The 18,038-nt window shown below is 36.1% G+C and overlaps 2 protein-coding genes across 2 annotated transcripts; one reads left to right on the top strand and one right to left on the bottom strand.

Moving 5' to 3' along the window:
• Window positions 1-332: 332 nt before the first annotated feature.
• On the bottom strand, window positions 333-5,979 carry LOC132560357 (SOSS complex subunit C-like). The gene is made up of 5 exons (XM_060225028.1): window positions 5,921-5,979; window positions 4,663-4,804; window positions 4,220-4,262; window positions 2,638-2,694; window positions 333-1,536 (listed from the first exon to the last, which is right to left on the bottom strand). The coding sequence occupies exons 1-5, from the start codon at window positions 5,949-5,951 to the stop codon at window positions 1,438-1,440; spliced, it is 372 nt and encodes a 123-aa protein (XP_060081011.1). The 5' UTR covers window positions 5,952-5,979; the 3' UTR covers window positions 333-1,437.
• A 146-nt stretch (window positions 5,980-6,125) lies between these two features.
• On the top strand, window positions 6,126-17,559 carry LOC132560358 (sorting nexin-30-like). Its single transcript, XM_060225029.1, has 11 exons — window positions 6,126-6,251; window positions 8,735-8,929; window positions 9,676-9,786; window positions 10,643-10,804; window positions 11,234-11,429; window positions 12,213-12,343; window positions 13,268-13,336; window positions 14,350-14,436; window positions 15,353-15,457; window positions 16,433-16,585; window positions 17,428-17,559. The coding sequence occupies exons 1-11, from the start codon at window positions 6,126-6,128 to the stop codon at window positions 17,557-17,559; spliced, it is 1,467 nt and encodes a 488-aa protein (XP_060081012.1).
• Window positions 17,560-18,038: the final 479 nt, after the last annotated feature.

Raw genomic sequence — 18,038 nt, 5'->3', positions numbered from 1 at the left:
CTGACCTCCACATTGTAACCCTCTATAGAACTATCATTTTAAAAATTATTACCAATTTTTCTGTTCTACAGATAAGTAAATGTATCAAAACCAGGGGGATTTTTAAGTTGCTAGAACATGTTCTTTGCCAAAATTTCCATCCATTTCAAATACTTGCATACATAATTATGAACATATGCAAATACACAAACCTACTTTGTTATCTTTGACTAGTTAGTGACATGTAACATAAAAGTATAGTTAACAATACTGAATAAAAAACAGCAGAAAAGATTAACTACATTTTCCCAACTCAAGGGAGAAAACAACTACAAAACACAGGAAATGGCATCATTTGTTTACTTCTTGATTTCATACCTGGTCAAAGAACTATAGGAAGTAGATGTGTACCTAATATAACATATCTTATAAATCCATTCAGACCATTTTATATAGGTTTACATGCTAGTCCTTTGTCTTACTGTTAGCATCAATATAATTCTTCCTCAACTTACAGTTTGGTATTCAGTTGACATGACAACTTAAGTTCTGCATAAATCATTGATTATCTTGAAGATTTGATTTATGGTAAATCCTTTCCAATCTCACTGTCTAATAAACAAATAATTCCTTCCTTGTCTCACTGTCCAGCAAACAAGCACATCCTTCCTGATCTCACTGTCCAGCAAACAAGCACATCCTTCCTGATCTCACTGTCCAGCAAACAAGCACATCCTTCCTGATCTCACTGTCTAGCAAACAAGCACATCCTTCCTGATCTCACTGTCCAGCAAACAAGCACATCCTTCCTTGTCTCACTGTCTAGCAAACAAGCACATCCTTCCTGATCTCACTGTCCAGCAAACAAATAATTCCTTTCCAATCTCACTGTCCAGTAAACAAATAATTCCTTCCTTGTCTCACTGTCCAGCAAACAAGCACATCCTTCCTGATCTCACTGTCTAGCAAACAAGCACATCCTTCCTTATCTCACTTTACAGCAAACAAACAAATCCTTCCTGACTGTATATCGCAGATATCTCACATCAAAAATATATGATTTCATATCAGTCCTCCCTTCTCTTAATATTTGTTATAATATTCATTATCTGGAATTTCAGTATACCTTATGAAACCTTTCAAAGTTCAACATACATTTCCACTATCTTTCACTTTTTGTTTCTACAACCAAATATTTAAAACAGTATTAAAATTTTGCCATAGATATATTTATCAAATATGGTATGAAATTTCAGCATGTTTTACTGGTCCTTTTTCTCTTCTTGCTTTGTCGGTCCATTCCTTCTTGATCTTCCAATCTCATTGTATTTTTCATTCATGATAAAAGTCATCCTTAAAATAAATTCAAAATAAATGCTTTGTTACATGTTTCAAACATAAATGATAATGACGACGACGATGACGATGACTATCTGTGATGCTCTGTTGATCCACGTGTCACGTTTTTTCATTGAAGCGAGGTAGCACTGGTAGTATCAAATTCCCAAATGAGGAGTCTTGTGTGATGAAGTAGCCCACAGAGTTGGCATTGGCATGCTGAAACATATCATTTATTCTGTATGTAAAATAAAATTAAAATACAAGGATTTCATTAAATGACTTCAGAACAAATTCGGGCAAAATCCAAGCGTTTCTACAGGAGGAATAGAATTTTTAAAAATTTACTCATTTCCCCCATTTGGCTGTGCCCCTCAATCTCCCAAGGGACTGCAACCCTCCATTTAAACAAAATTGATTCCCCTTCATACAAGAATGCTTCAGACCAAATTTGGGCAAAATCCAATCATTCCTACTGAAGGAGAAGGCTTTTAAATAACTTGCTCTATTTCCCCTATTGGGCACAGTCTCTCATGCCCCAGGTATCCCCCCTCTCCTCACCCACCCCCACCCTAGCTAGCCTAGCTTCACACCAAGTTTGATCAAAATCTGTTAATATTCACTCAAATTATTGTGTTCACAAGGTCCAATGGTATTAAAACTATGAAGGGCCATAACTCTGTAAAATATAATTAAATCTGTCCTATTGTCAAATAATTTGATATCATATTTATATGGGGCTACAAAGCAAATTTTAGCAAAATCTGTTCATGTTCACAAGTGAAAGTGAGCGCACGACACACCTTGCATGATACAAGATGGACGAAGAATGATTGAAATGATTCACCATGACCTAAAGTCTAGTGACCTTTATGATTTCAAAGTTCAACCTTTGTGAAAATGCTTATTCCCCAGATAAATATGGTAAGAAAAGGAAAATTGATTACAGAATCAGATTGAAGTACCTGGGTAGATTATTTTCTCATGTAACACTATCTGCCACAGTGAGCACGTACTAAACAGACTCTCACACATCAATGACCAAGGGTATTAAAGTTTAGCCAAATCGACTACAGAACATTGTTACCATCTTGTGTGTTTTGTTTTTCTATTTACCATCTTGTCACACTATTTTTTACCTCAGACATGTACTTATGATTACAATACAGTCAAAAAAGTTGGCCTTATCATCTTGTTCATGTTGCTCATCAGTGCTAATACATTTCAAGCTGGTCATTTGTCTGATGAGGGTTTATTGAAGTCGCACTTAAATCTCCTACTGATTGTGTTTTAAGAAATTTCATTCTATAAGACTCCTACCTGTAATGCTGCTCTCTGTGCTGGGGTCATTTGCTGTGTCTCCATAACCATGCTGATCTGCAATGAAATCCTTGGGCAATTGTACAACTGCTCACATATCACACAAAAGACAATAAGAGGCCCAAGGGCCTTAACACTCACCTAAGTCACAATAGTTCTTATAACATGTCATAGAAATGATTTTTTAAATTGTGTATATATTAACTGTTGTCCCAAGCTTAGGATTAAAACAAAGTTTCAATTAAAAGAAATTTAGTTCAAGATTTGAATCTTCCATCCAAGAACAGTAGAATATCTTTGAAACTTCAGTCAATTTGACTCAATTTTGGCCCCGGTCATCAGCCCATGGGAGTCAGTCAAGTTCAATATGTTCATCTCATCAAATAGTCAGTTTATACTAATAAAATAAATAAATTCTGACCAAGTTTGAACTATTTCTGAAAGAAATTAATAAATTATGTTCAAAAATGTAATTTTCATTTATGAAATAAAGTAAATTTTACTTCCTCCCTTTGGAAAAATGTGAGACCCTGGGGTCATGAAATTTACAGTATTTATAAAGCACAGCAATACACTTCCATCCATGAAGAGTATTTGGTTTTTACATTATCTGGGTCTTGAGAAGAAGATTTTTAAAATTTCAGTCAATTTGATCCATTTTTGGCCCCACCCAACAGCCCATGGGGATCAGCCAAGGTAAATTAGTGCATCTCCCTGAGCTGTCATCTTAATAAGTTATATCAGTTTTATCAAAATTGATCTAAGGACTGATGAGATAAGGCCATTGGTTTGACTTTCTTACATAAACCATCAGTCAATTTTCTACATTACATGTCTTCTGATCCATTTTGGTCAAAATCTATTCAGTCCTTCAGGACTAGTAGTAATTAAAGCAAAAAGTTGATGGACGCAAGACAATAAGACGCTGCGCCATGGCATAAGCGCACCAGTCTTTCGGACCAGTGAGCTAAAAATAACTGATGTAATTATTAGTACAGTACATGTTATTACTGTTTACCTATGAAGTCAGTGTTTTGATGTAGTAAGTAACCATCAGTACAGTACATGTTAATACTGTTTACCTATGAAGTCAATGTTTTGATGTAGTAAGTAACCATCAGTACAGTACATGTTAACACTGTTTACCTATGAAGTCAGTGTTTTGATGTAATAAGTAGTCACTAGTACAGTATATGTTAATACTGTTTACCCATGAAGTCAATGTTTTGATGTAGTAAGTAACCATCAGTACAGTACATGTTGATACTGTTTACCTATGAAGTCAGTGTTTTGATGTAATAAATAGTCACCAGTACAGTATATGTTAATACTGTTTACCTATGAAATCAGTGTTTTGATGTAGTAAGTAACCATCAGTACATGTTAATACTGTTTACCTATGTTAATACTGTTTACCTATGAAATCAGTGATTTGATGTAGTAAGTAACCATCAATACAATGCATATTGTTGACCTTTAAAGACATTGTTCTGATGGTTATAAATATGTTTAATGACTTGCGCCCGACATACATGGTCTTTGGGATGTTTGTTGTCAACATACAGAGACTGAGTATACTTACATTTGATAAATGTGAAGCTTGCTGAGAAACCGTGCTTGTAGAACTGTAATAACAAAATTGGCATCACTGTTTGACAACGTTACATAAACATCTGACATATACCTGAAAAGATTAGGGACTTCTGGCTATCACCTATATCTTAGCCTTGTGTATAGATACTTTGTGGTTAGCCTGTTATGAAATAACAAGAAATTAAGATCAGCACAGAGACTATTTCATATTATAGTGGGGTAATATGTGGGGTCAACTTCATAATTGACCTCATCTTGACAGAACTTCATGAATTTTAAAGATGCTAATGGAAAAAAAATGATCACATAGTCAAAAAGTAGATCACACTTTCTTTTGTATAACCCAATACACAGGGGCTAGTCATGAAAATCTAACACACTTTCTATTGTTTAAATCAACACACAGGAGCTAGTAACATTGACAAAACTGACCCACTGCTGACATTTGCAGCACCGGAGGCTCCATTGCCGCCTCCACTAACACCAACTCCTCCAGCACTTCCTCCATGAGTTTGCATCCGCAGTCTCTTCTTTTGTTCCTCCAGCTGTTCCAGTATCTTCCTATTCTTATGTTCTACAATTATAAGTCCAGTCATACAATTCATCACACATTTAACAAAAACATTAATTATCCTTTTGACTTATCCCTCTATAAACAAGAGATCACAGCTGGATGTTGGTGTCCACCATTGTTTGATCTTTATTTTTTTTTTTTTTTTTTTTTTTTTTTTTTTTTTAAAGTTTTATCCATTCCCTTCTATCGTCTGTTTTCACTCTTAATTCTATGGAATTAAAAAAGTCCTCTTAAATAGGTGACTATGAGCTTAACTGTCTAATTGAAGATGGCTTCCAGTCAGCCATTAGGCTTTTCCAAATCAATGAGTGCCTCAGTCGAAAGAGCAAACTAGTGACCTTTGGGAATCTGATAACAGTACTTCTCAAGAAATTGTAACAACACTATGTCCACACTGCTTACTTGATTTTGCATTTACATTCTTTTATGTTGACAGTGATTGTTACATTTATTTAACCTTTTTGCTTGTCGTCTGTAGAGCCATGCCTTCTGCTGTAGCTTTATTACACATTGCAGTTTATCCATGACATGGTTTTGTCTGACAGGATAATTTTTGATGGTACAAATATATGTTTGTCCTGGTTGGTTTTGAGCTCTTTCTTAAATTTATTTCAAAGATGTCCAATCACTTGTCCAATCTGACCTTGGTTTCTGATGCCGTCTGATGTTTTTGTTAGATATTTCTTTAGTTTGTCCCAGTTTGCTTTAGATTAGATGTAACACTTATATGGTATTAAGACTTCATAGTGTGGTTTAGTCTCTAGGTCTATGACTATGATCAGGGTAGTTTTGTTGGTTATGCATTTACAATCAGGTATGTAAATTTAAATAGCAGAATTCATTCATTTAAGTAGATTTAGAAAATTTAAAATTTATTAGCGTTTTTTTTGTTCTCAAGACATCAATTATTTTTATAGTCCTGGTAGGGGTTTCGGGGCCGTGTACGACGTACACGTTCAGTAGGTCTATTGTTGGACGGACGATGTGATGAAGAGAGGATGTATTTGGCAATGTACTGTAGGACTGTACTGTACTGTTCACATTGTGCCATTATATGTATACACGTTTAAAAACTCATATTCACAAAACCGACACTTTCTTCTTTGTTTAGCCCACCTTGTCCTGTTCCAAGCGGTTGAAAAGCCATTTCTGGTATATATCTATTCGTCTGCAACTTGCCCCTTGCAGCATTGAAAACGTAGCCTGCCGAGTGGTAAATCTTACGAGGTTTCTGATTAGTTGGAATTAATACTTCGACCAATAAAAACAAAGTATACATGAACAGCTGATTATCATTGATATCAGGGATCCGGTGCTGAAAATGGCCAGCTCGGAAGACATCTTCCCCGGGAAAGAAGACGATAACACATCTTCTGATGCATCAAACGATCAGCATAAATTCAAAGATCCATTAATTAGCGGTCTAGATCCAAGTGACGAGGGAGAGGTAAAGAAATTCCCTTATCCATCGCATTGTCTGCGTCATCCCTACCTTTGCTACTCTCAGCAAAACAAAAATATCGATTAAACATAGCTGATTAGTGATTGTCATTAAACTTAGATATAATACATTTCTTTAATTCTTTCTTGATGCATAAGTGAATTAGATAACTATATTTAAGTCCGTGGTGTTAAGTAGATTTATTTCTATTTTCTGTAACGTTCATACATGGGGCGTGTTATGATCTTTCGTACGATCCCATTTACACATTCTATCAATTAATGATATTTCTATTGAGGCAGTCCTGTGGCCTCTGTTTACATATCTAAAGATCCTATCATTTAGTATCAGAGTTGTCCATGTCCAAGTGGTGTTCAGATATCTCAATGATGGATATTGCATGAATCGGGTTGGGTGCACTCTCGTTTATGCGTTACACATTCTGATCTCCCAGAGTTATTGCCCTTCTTTTCACCTTGTCAGATAGTATATCAACAAACTTGACAGCCGATGGGGGCCGAGAATAGCATACCAGTAATAGTCCTGTATTTGAGTGACAGTCATGTGTGTTGGTTAGGGATACTGCAACTATACAACTTTTGGGATCTAGCAGCGTAACAATACAGATACAGAAACATTAAGTTCTTTAAAACAACAAGAAAAAGCGAAAAGCATCACATGGTTACCTGGTTAAATAGCCTCATTTGAGTGATATCCACATCGTAACATAAAGTAGTTATTACTGCATTGTCACATCATTGATCAACATTGTTAAAGTGTTTTTACTAGCTGTGTTGCATTTTATTCAATTTGATCAAAATGACGGCCATGGTAGCTGAGCCGTCAGACATTGGCCAATACATAACCTCACTGAAGACCGGTGGTTTTATACTTTCTAACCATGCTAGTTTTTACATTTCACAAGAAGCTGAGAATCGGTTAATTTGTGTTTTTTTGGTTGTATCCATGACCAAGGCATTTTATCCTGATTACTCTGAATGAATGTGACAGGCCTTCTGTATGTTGTTAAGTGAGGTAGCCACCGGCTACTGCAAGGAAATATATACCGCCTCAAAGTGACCCTTGCTGTTCATGGGATAATTACAACCAAGCAAAGGAAAAGACAATTAAAATGCAGTTATGAATGAATGAATCTTGAAACCTATGATTTAAAGCAAAATGAAGATACTAATTTTGAAAAAAGAAACAACAAAACAGAGCAGTGAATTGAAAGTTCACATTTGCTTTTAGCCATTTTAGCTTTTAATGCAAGCAAAGTTTGTTATCACTAGATCTTGAGAACCAATGGATGGATGTTTCTCAAATTTCCTATGTATGTCCCGCTTGGTCCCCAGTTATTCCATTTGGATTTTGGGACAGATCAGAAAAACAAAATGTCTTCCAGGGAGATATCATTGATTTTGACAATGAAAATTTGTTATTTTCATTTCTCAGATTTCATAGATAGGACCCCCTTAGTGTCCTTATGTTTGTACCCATTTCATTTTGGGCGAAGTGTAATGAATTTTCTTTCAATGGTGACTCTCGCCCCCCCCTGGGGTAGAAGGAGCACGGCCCAATAGGGGAACTAGAGCCAATTCTTTCAAATCCTACTTCTTCTTGTAGGAATGATTGGGCTTTGTCCAATTTTGTTCTGAAACATGTTTAGATGAAGGGAAATCAGTTTTGTATAAACAGTGAGTCTCACTCCCCTGGGGTAGGAGGGGAGAGGCCAATAGGGGATATATAGTACAATTATTTAAAGTCCTTGGAATAATTGGATTTTGTCCAAATTTGGTCTAAAGCACGTTTTGATGAAAGGAAACAATTTTTTTTGTAAATGGTGGGTCTTACCTTTCTAGGGCAGGAGGAGAGGGGCACAGTAAGAGAATTGTCTAGTTATGTCTTTAGAGCAGTTAAGAACTCTGACCCACTAACCATTTATAATAGCAATGTTGGGGATCAAAACACAATCATAATGTAAGAGTTGGCCCTGGTGTCTGGCTCCTACCCTCAGGACTAGGTTTCTGGGTTACGTCCTTGAAACAGTTGAGATTCCCACCACATAACCATAAATAGCAATGTTGGGCATTAATAGATAAACTGAATCATGATGGAAAAAATGGCCCAGGGATCTGATTCTACCCCCCAGGACTTTTTTTCTCAATCATATTTTTTAAACAGTAACCATATAAAATTACTGGACATCAAAAGAAAAAGACAGACATGATATAAGAATTTACCCACTGGTTGTTGCTATCAAAGAGATGAAATGACTTGAGTTGTAATTTGGGAATACTTGAGATACCAACCTATAAGCATGTACACCTTGCTGGGCTTTAAGATCTAGATGGGCAATACAGGCCCTATGGGCCTCTTGTTGATGCAGCCAGTTTACAAATTAAAGTAGCACTCGTTGCTATTCTCAGAACTTGTTACATGTTTAAATGTTGTTCTAAGTGTTAAGTAGCACTCCTTGATATTCACAGATGGAGAGTCTTAGTTTAGATGCCTCTGGAAAATCTGACCTGAGCGTGTCGCGCAGCTCCAGTCTGATAGCCAACTTGAGTCGGTACGATGATGACCTTGATGATGAGACTCGTGACCTCTTTGTGGTTGTAGATGACCCAGAGAAACATACAAGCACAATGGAGGCCTATGTCACATTTAGAATTAACACAAAGGTGAATTATTAAAATATCTTTTGTTTTGATCTTGTTCAGATATTTTTAATTGTCATATTACAACTAGAGAACAGTACCTCTGATTAGTTTATCACAGATTTAAAGGTTGAAATATTGAACAAGATATCCCACTCTCCAATCATATTTTATTAGTTTTGGGTCTTTATAGGTTGTTTTTTTCCAAAAAGACTTGTCTCCCCTGAATTTCTATGGACTTGAGGTCTAGAAAGCAAAAATAGCAAGCACACAAGCCATTCCTTGGAGCATGATTTTGCCTCACAATGTAAAAACTCCTGTATTTTGTAGTTCCCTCCCAGGTTTATACCTATATTTGTTGTCTTATCTAATATGGCTGCCATGGTGTCATAGGTCCAATGTTTGGTTATACAGCAAGTAGGTAATCAATGGGGCTAGCAAACTTTGAAAATCTTCTTTTGACTTGAAAATTTTCTCTTGTCTCGAAATACTAAGAATACATTCGAACTTTATTCATAATATTTGAATAGATTCTCATTATTGAAAACTGAGTGAAAAATTTTGACAAACATGTTGCACACAAACCTCTATTAATTGAAATCAAAAACCCTGAAAATAATCACTGATCTCCCCTATTTGTCTGTGTAAAATATGGCATGATGTGCTTGATAGGTTATTGTTTAATCTTACAAGTAGGGAATATGTGAACCAGAAGACCTGTTCAACTCATTCAAAACTGTTATTGATTTAACTTACATTTTGTACTGTAGACCACCAGGAGTGAGTTTGACGACAGCGAGTACTCTGTCAGGCGAAGGTATAATGATTTCCTGTGGCTACGACAACGGCTAGAGGAAAGCTACCCTACACACCTAGTACCTGTAAGTCATAAGTTGATGTTATATGAGAAATAAGCCGTTTGATTCTATTCTGTGATGTCAAAACAACATTGTTTTCTGATCAGGAAACACATGGTTTGATCTATCTAATTACCTGTACAAGGTGGCAAAGTAGGTCTTTATGATCAGGATTTAAAACCCATGGGCTCTAAGCGTGGTTGAAAGTATTTGAGCTGTCAAAACCAAACCAAGAATATACTTATTTCCATGTATGGCTTCTTCAACACATACTTCAGCTTCTTAATTTCACCTACAATTTACTTTTAAATATACTTTGTAACTTAATTGTGCTGTGTTAAAGTTTCCCGTTTAGCTCTACTTTTAACCAATATAATTTCTCTCTCCGTAGGTATGTTTTTTTATAAATCTGACATGAGGAGCAGGGACACATGGGACATCATTGTAATTCTTGTGTATAGATAGTAGGTCTTGGCCATGAGGAGATGTATATTATTTGAAGTCTTGTAAGAATGATAGGGTTTTATCTAAAATCGGTCAGAAGCATCTTTCAGGAAATGGAACTAGTTTTGAGTAAACAATGGGTCTCTTTTGAAATTAATGACTTTCAAGGATACAGGGGTAAGATGTAAACCTTAAACCTTTTGTTTTCGGAATTAGCTTTCATATTTGCAGAAATTGACAAGTTCTATTTGTAGGTTGCAGAACAGGTGAACAATTCACCAATATCAGTCTTTGTTACAAGTTCCTTACCAGCATTTTTGTGTCCACAATAATGTTTTCCTAATAAGTCTAAATGGAATGATGAAGATATTTGTACTGTTTTTGATAACTTGTTTCTTTAGTTGGATTCATCTTGTCATTCTTTTGAACTTTGAAGCCATTGCCAGAAAAGCACAGTCTACGACGCTTAGATAGATTCAGCCAAGAGTTCTTACAAGTACGGCAGTCAGCTCTACAGAAATTTCTGACTAGGATAGCTGATCACCCAGTGCTGTCCTTTGATACAAACTTTCGTGTATTCCTTACTGCCAAAGCCTGGGTAAGACCATTATTTTTACCTTTTTTTCTATATGAAAAAGGACGAATTTTCTGAAACAGTTCAACCTATGGGGACAGGGAAGCAGAATCCTAAAAGAGAAATTAGCCAAATCTTTGCTATAAAATGCTATTGTATCTAAAATTATTAGCAGATTTTGAACACTTTTGTCTGAAACATCAATAGTTAATTTGATAGGAGGGCAGTTAACCAAATTGGTCTCAATAATTAGATGAAAGAGATACATATCACATTTCTAGCTTAAAAATATTTTTGTACATGCAAGTTGAGAAACATTTTTACAGCATTCACAGTGCTTTTTCTGCTCGTATTTTCTGAATATCTTCAATTGAACTATTTCATTTGTGTTAATTAATTGAAAAATAAAACATATTTCAAAGTGTAATATATGTATATGAAATTTGGGTTTAGGAATTCCAAGCACACAAGAAGCAGGGATCTGGTATCCTTAGTCGTGTCTCTGACTCCATACACAACATCAGCGCTGCCTACATGATGAAAAATCGCTCTCCAGAGTTCACAATGATGCATGAATATGTTCAGTCCTTCTCTGATAAGCTTGGTGTTCTCGACAGAATATCACAAAGAGTGTCCAAGGAACAGGGAGGTGAGGTCACTGTTTAGTTGCTGGGCCATCTGACCTAACAGTCAGGATGACCTACATACATCATGGTTTGCCTTGCATGTCACTATGCAGTATGTTAACTCTACACATTTTTAATTTCTCAAGTTCCACTGATGCCAAATTCAAATTGATTCAAATCAAAAAATTCTCAATACCCAACCCAGACATGGAAGAATGAAATACACTTCATGGATAAACAATTTGGTAAATTTCATTATGCAGGGTTTCACATTTACCTTTGTTGAGGTGGGGGAGGGGGTTTCACATTTACCTTTGTTGAGGTGGGGGAGGGGGTTTCACATTTACCTTTGTTGAGGTGGGGGAGGGGGTTTCACATTTACCTTTGTTGAGGTGGGGGAGGGGGTTTCACATTTACCTTTGTTGAGGTGGGGGAGGGGGTTTCACATTTACCTTTGTAGAAGTGGGGGGAGGGGAATACTTTAGGTTATGAAGAAGGTTTCAGGATAGTCGATCATTTTCTTTCATTTTTCTGGCTTAATCACTGACATATCAGTCTTTTCTATTTTTAAGATCTGAAAGTATTCAACATTTGTGCATCACTGCATGATAAATGTATTTAATTGTGAGTGTCATATCACATTCCTCTAGAATAAAAGTTAGTACTTAAAGCAGCAGTCGAGGATGTCTATTGGGTTAGTTGTTTCCATACTTTGGTTTCCTTCTGACAACTAAAACAGCACTTGTACTCTCAGCTAAGTCACATCAAATAAAATTTTCAGATTATGAATTTTTTTGTGGTTTCAGAATATTTGTTAGAGATGAAGGACTGGGGACCAATATATACTCTGTGGGCAAACTCTGAGGACAATCTTACAACCTCACTGTTGGCAATGTCAAAGGCTGTGGACTCCAGCTGTGATGCTCTGAAGGAAGTGGTATGTACACAAAAGCTACAATAAGTGAAACTTGTGTATCATAATGATAATATCTGAATTGTAGTAAGATTGAAAAAGGCATTTTCCTTGCAGTTATATGTTTATCTAACTGATTGATCATTGTGTCAAAGATTTCATAAATGTTATTTGTGTACATTGACTTCAAAAATGAAATTTCTAATCACACATTTGAAACAGGGAAGGAGATTTGTTGATGCTTATGTATAACTACAGAAGTATTGTGGTGATTTTAGAGGAACATATGGAGAGATATGTGGTGATTGTAGGGTTACATCTAGAGAGATATGTGGTGATTGTAGTGGGTACATCTAGAGAGATATGTGGTGATTGTAGGGGGTACATCTAGAGAGATATGTGGTGATTGTAGGGTTACATCTAGAGAGATATGTGGTGATTGTAGGGGGTACATCTAGAGAGATGTGTGGTGATCGTAGGGTTACATCTAGAGAGATATGTGGTAATTGTAGGGGTACATCTAGAGAGATATGTGGTGATTGTAGGGTTACATTCAGAGAGATATGTGGTGATTGTAGGGTTACATTCAGAGAGATATGTGGTGATTATAGGGGGTACATCTAGAGAGATATGTGGTGATTGTAGGGGGTACATCTAGAGAGATATGTGGTGATGGTAGGAGTACATCTAGAGAGATATGTGGTGATTGTAGGGTTACATCTAGAGAGATATGTGGTGATTGTAGAGGTACATCTAGAGAAATGTGTCTGTAGATCAGTTTCTGTGCAGTGATGTTACTACAGAAAAACTTGGTCCAGTAATTGTAATTCTAGGTGTCTTTGGAAGCATAGTTGTATATTGGTTTTACATTTATAAACGTTTCTCCACAAATATAAACAGACTATATTACACCAGGAATATATACATGATGTTACACTGTTTTTGCAGATTGAGCGGACGGAAGCAAACTTCTCACAGCCTCTCAAAGAATACACTCTCTATTGTGATGCCATCAAGGTAAGTCCGTGTGGATGTGACAAGTCGTACTGTTTATGGTGATACGGTGGTACACTTCTGTTTACACAGGGTCTATTGTACAGGATTTGTTACTGATTATACCAGCAACAAATCTTCTTATAACTCCTATCTATTGATGACCAGTGGCATTGCTACAAGAAAAATATGCATTTCAAAACTGAAAAGTCAGAATAGACTAGCAAATCTGTGTCAAAGTATCTGAAGTAACCATACAGTATTCAGCCAAAGGTACGGACTAGAATTAAACTCTAAACATTGAGGGGGTAAGTGCAATATATGGAAAGTCAAATAAAAATCCTTTAGGAGTGATACCAAAATATTGTCTGCCCTACAATGACCTTTCTTTCGACTGTTTTAACTTGCAGCCCATGGTGCTCACACTTTTAGCAATTCTGGGTATTGTACACGGTGTATATACAGACTGTACTTCTATGTGATATATATATTTATCTGCGGTTCTACGACGTAGAGATGCTATTCAGTGTACTTCTATGTGATATATATATTTATCTGCGGTTCTACGACGTAGAGATGCTATTCAGTGTACTTCTATGTGATATATATATTTATCTGCGGTTCTACGACGTAGAGATGCTATTCAGTGTACTTCTATGTGATATATATATTTTTAGGCTGTTCTACGACGTAGAGATGTTATTCAGTGTACTTCTATGTGATATATATATTTATCTGCGGTTCTACGACGTAGAGATGCTATTCAGTGTACTTCTATGTGATATATATATTTATAGGCTGTTCTACGACGTAGAGATGCTATTCAGTGTACTACTATGTGATATATATATTTATCTGCGGTTCTACGACGTAGATATGCTATTCAGTGTACTTCTATGTGACATATATATTTATCTGCGGTTCTACGATGTAGAGATGCTATTCAGTGTACTTCTATGTGATATATATATTAATAGGCTGTTCTACGACGTAGAGATGCTATTCAGTGTACTTCTATGGGATATATATATTTTTAGGCTGTTCTACGACGTAGAGATGCTATCCAGATGGAGTATGACATAACAATTGAAGAGCTGAGTAAGAAAAAGGATGAACGAGAACAGGTAAATTTCTTCTTTCAACAAGCAATAGGTTCAGACTCACAGTATTTGTGTAGTAGCATTTATAAGAAAAAAGATTTCATATTTGCTGAAAATGTTTTTATAAATTGACCACATCTTCTTTGTTAGCTATAGAGAAGATGAACAACTTGGGCCAAGTTGACCTGTCATATATAGGTCTTTATAGTTAGGTGACCGTTAAGGCCCATAAGCCTCATTGATTTAACATAATGTCTGCCGAGGGGAGCTTCTGATTGGTCAAAATTTACATATTGTAAAAATTAGTACATAGGCGTTGTCTGACATAACAAACTCAATAATGATATTGTGTTATTGGACTAAATGATTGTCCTACACAGATGTCCTGTTGTAGTGAAATTCAAGTATTATTGAATTTTCATCACATTTTTGATCAGCTTTAGCCTATCATGTACATCAATAATAACTGTGGGGATGTTTTACTTGTTTGACTTAAATTTGTGATATCACTTCATCACTGTAGACAGATGTGTTAACAGTAACTTAACACTTCATCACTGTAGACAAATGTGTTATCAGTAACTTAACACTTCATCACTGTAGACAGATGTGTTATCAGTAACTTAACACTTCATCACTGTAGACAGATGTGTTATCAGTAACTTAACACTTCATCACTGTAGACAGATGTGTTAACAATAACTCAACATTTCAGCACTGTAGACAGATGTATTAACAGTAACTTAACACTTCATCACTGTAGACAGATGTGTTATCAGTAACTTAACACTTCATCACTGTAGACAGATGTGTTAACAATAACTCAACATTTCAGCACTGTAGACAGATGTATTAACAGTAACTTCACACTTCATCACTGTAGACAGATGTGTTAACAGTAACTGTAGACAGATGTGTTAACAATAACTTTACACTTCAGGTGAAGATATCAGACCAGACCTACTCCATCGGAGCTTTTCTTGGAAAGGATCCCGAAGACGTGAAACAACAAAAGCAAGATAAATTAGAACAACAAATTACAGATGTAAGTGTGACATGCTGTAAAGCATTTGTTTACTGTCAACGTCTTAAAGTTTTCTTTCTAAAGTGATTTTACTATTATTAGCTCAAAAGGTTCTAAAGACCAAGGTAAGCTTTTGCTGTACTCCATCATCAACAATTTCTTCAAATAACTTCTTTTAAAACATTGATAGGACTGTAACTTGAATAAAACCATACTTATTTGGTGGGGATTCATAGTTGTGCAAATGGTGTTGTAGGGGGAATTTGGCTTAATTGCCATAAACCAACATTTATACACTTGATTCATATTTGATCAGAGGTGGTGGGGATTTAGAATTGTACCAACTCCCCCACTTCTTCTCTAGAATAATTCACTGCATACCACTAGCATTTACTTTGAAAATTTTTTGGGAAGTGGAGGATCAAGTTGTGTAAATGGTGGGGCTGACCCACCTGGGGGCTGAGATATGTAGCTAAATGGGAGGAATCTGGCATTATTGCTGCTGTATTTGCTTGGAAGCTCTGAGTGGAGGTGGTGATTCAAAATTCTACAAATAGAGGTTCTGATCTCTCTGAGGGCTAAGAGGTGGGCAATACAGGGTTATATGGTTATTAATGATTGAAACAAGTTCTTCTCTGAAGAAACTGGGTTATATTACTGGTAAGTTCTCTAAACTATGGACTGCATGGGTATCACTAATATCTGGTTGGAAGCTTAAAACAAGGTGGATATTTCAAATTGTACAAATTATGGATCTGGTCTCCCTATAACCTAATGGATAGGGCCCAAATTAGGGATCTGATCTCCCTGTAACCAGATGAATGGGGCCCAAATGAGGGATTTTATCTCCCTGGAACCAGATGAATGGGGCTCAAATGAACCTGATGGACAGGCCCAAAACCTGATTTATGGCAAACTCTTCACAGTGTGTACAGGAATGACAGATGTTAAACTTTATAATACCAAACCTGATTGAATTTTACTTCTTCATTTCAGCTCACTACGCAAATGGAATCATTAAATGATAAAACAGCTTGTGCTGATGCAGACCTCAGGGTGGACATGGAGAGATGGCACAAAAACAAACAACGTGACCTCAAGGAACTCTTCATCAATCTAGCAGATAGGCAAATAGCTTACTACGAAAGGGTAGGCATCAACCTAGTTAATAGACAAATAGCTTACTACGTAGGGTAGGCATCAACTTAGTTAATAGACAAATAGCTCACTACGAAAGGGAAGGCATCAACCTTGTTAGTTGACAAATAGCCTACTACAAAGGGTAGGCATTAACCTAGTTATTAGACAAATAGCTCACTATGAAAGGGTAGGCATCAACTTAGTTAACAGACAAATAGCTTACTACAAAGGGTAGGCATTAACCTAGTTAACTGACAAATAACTTACTACAAAGGGTAGGCATTAACCTAGTTAATAGACAAATAGGTTACTATGAAGGGTAGGCATTAACCTAGTACATGGATAGGTGTCAACATAGCAGATTTACAACTTGCTTATATTAACCTGAAAGGTGTCAACCTAGCAGATTGAGATATTGACAAAAAGCTCAATATAACCTGATAGGCATCAAACTAATAGGTGTCAACTATAATCAGATTAAGGGTGCAATACCTTGAAATTGTGTTATGAAAGTGTGTTATTGAGATAATGTTGTATTTTAAGATGGTGATTTAAGTTCTAATAAAGAAGGCCATTTGAAAAAGATTCCTAGGTAAAGTTTTCACATCTTGAACAAACATCTACTTTTTTATTATCAAATTTGAAAGCTTTCATAGCTTTATTCATCATTCTTTATCAAAGCTCCTGCCTTGAATCTTGTTTAGTTTGACACGTACTGTCCAGATTTCACAGGTTACCAAATTACACAAGTCTGAATTGGCAGTCTTCAGCAGAAATGGAATCACTTGTGGGATTATAGAGAATATTGTAAAATACAGGTCAATTTACAGTTTGTTATTATTTCTGTTCAGACACTATCCTGCTGGGAAGAGGCTATCTGTGCAATTCAGGAAAAGAATTTGTTTGCTCTGAAGGAAACATCAAACACTGATTTATGTGAAGAAATTGAGACAGATGCAGAGAAAAAGGAGGAGATGGATTGATAACAGCGCAACGCTCTACATTAGGACTATCTCTAAGTCATTCTACATCTACATTTTAAATGGTTAGAATCAAACTACCACAAAAAGAGTGGCTTAGTGTTTTTCACATGCCTGCAGACCAACGTTTCAATGATGTATCTGTAAGTTGTCTTTGACCCAGTACTTGGAGGAAACAGAACATTTAGAAACATTGGGACACTTGGTAAATGTCTTAAATAGTTATTCCTAGTGAAGTACAGATGTGTAATTTGTCATTCAGTCAAGTGGTGGTAGGCTGTTAAATATTGCCCTGCGTCGGTGGTCTTTCCTTCCTTTGTCCTTAAAATAAATCTTGTTATAAAGATTTCTTGTCAAGTACACGATGGATAGATATTTCCCAAATTTTCGTTCCCTTTGGTCCTTCGTTGATACATCAATGCTTACAATTTGACTATTACAATTTGTTCACACTATTTCCGGCAGAATGGATCTTTCTGAAA

Source organism: Ylistrum balloti, unplaced genomic scaffold (genome assembly GCF_031769215.1).
Source record: "Ylistrum balloti isolate Yb309-2 unplaced genomic scaffold, AGI_CSIRO_Ybal_v1 Utg371052, whole genome shotgun sequence".
NCBI lineage: Eukaryota > Metazoa > Mollusca > Bivalvia > Pectinida > Pectinidae > Ylistrum > Ylistrum balloti.
This window is presented reverse-complemented; position numbering and strand designations above follow the sequence as displayed.

Bases quoted from the DNA above. Each gene is read 5' to 3' on its own strand.
- LOC132560358 (XM_060225029.1), top strand. From the start codon at position 6,126: ATGGCCAGCTCGGAAGACATCTTCCCCGGGAAAGAAGACGATAACACA. The intron at 8,930-9,675 runs GTGAATTATTAA...TTTGTACTGTAG, and splicing joins CATTTAGAATTAACACAAAG to ACCACCAGGAGTGAGTTTGA. The intron at 11,430-12,212 runs GTGAGGTCACTG...TTGTGGTTTCAG, and splicing joins AGTGTCCAAGGAACAGGGAG to AATATTTGTTAGAGATGAAG.
- LOC132560357 (XM_060225028.1), bottom strand. From the start codon at position 5,951: ATGGCTTTTCAACCGCTTGGAACAGGACAAG. The intron at 4,263-4,662 runs GTCAGTTTTGTC...TTGTTATTACAG, and splicing joins GCTGCAAATGTCAGCAGTGG to TTCTACAAGCACGGTTTCTC. The intron at 2,695-4,219 runs GTAAGTATACTC...ATTTCATTGCAG, and splicing joins AAGCTTCACATTTATCAAAT to ATCAGCATGGTTATGGAGAC.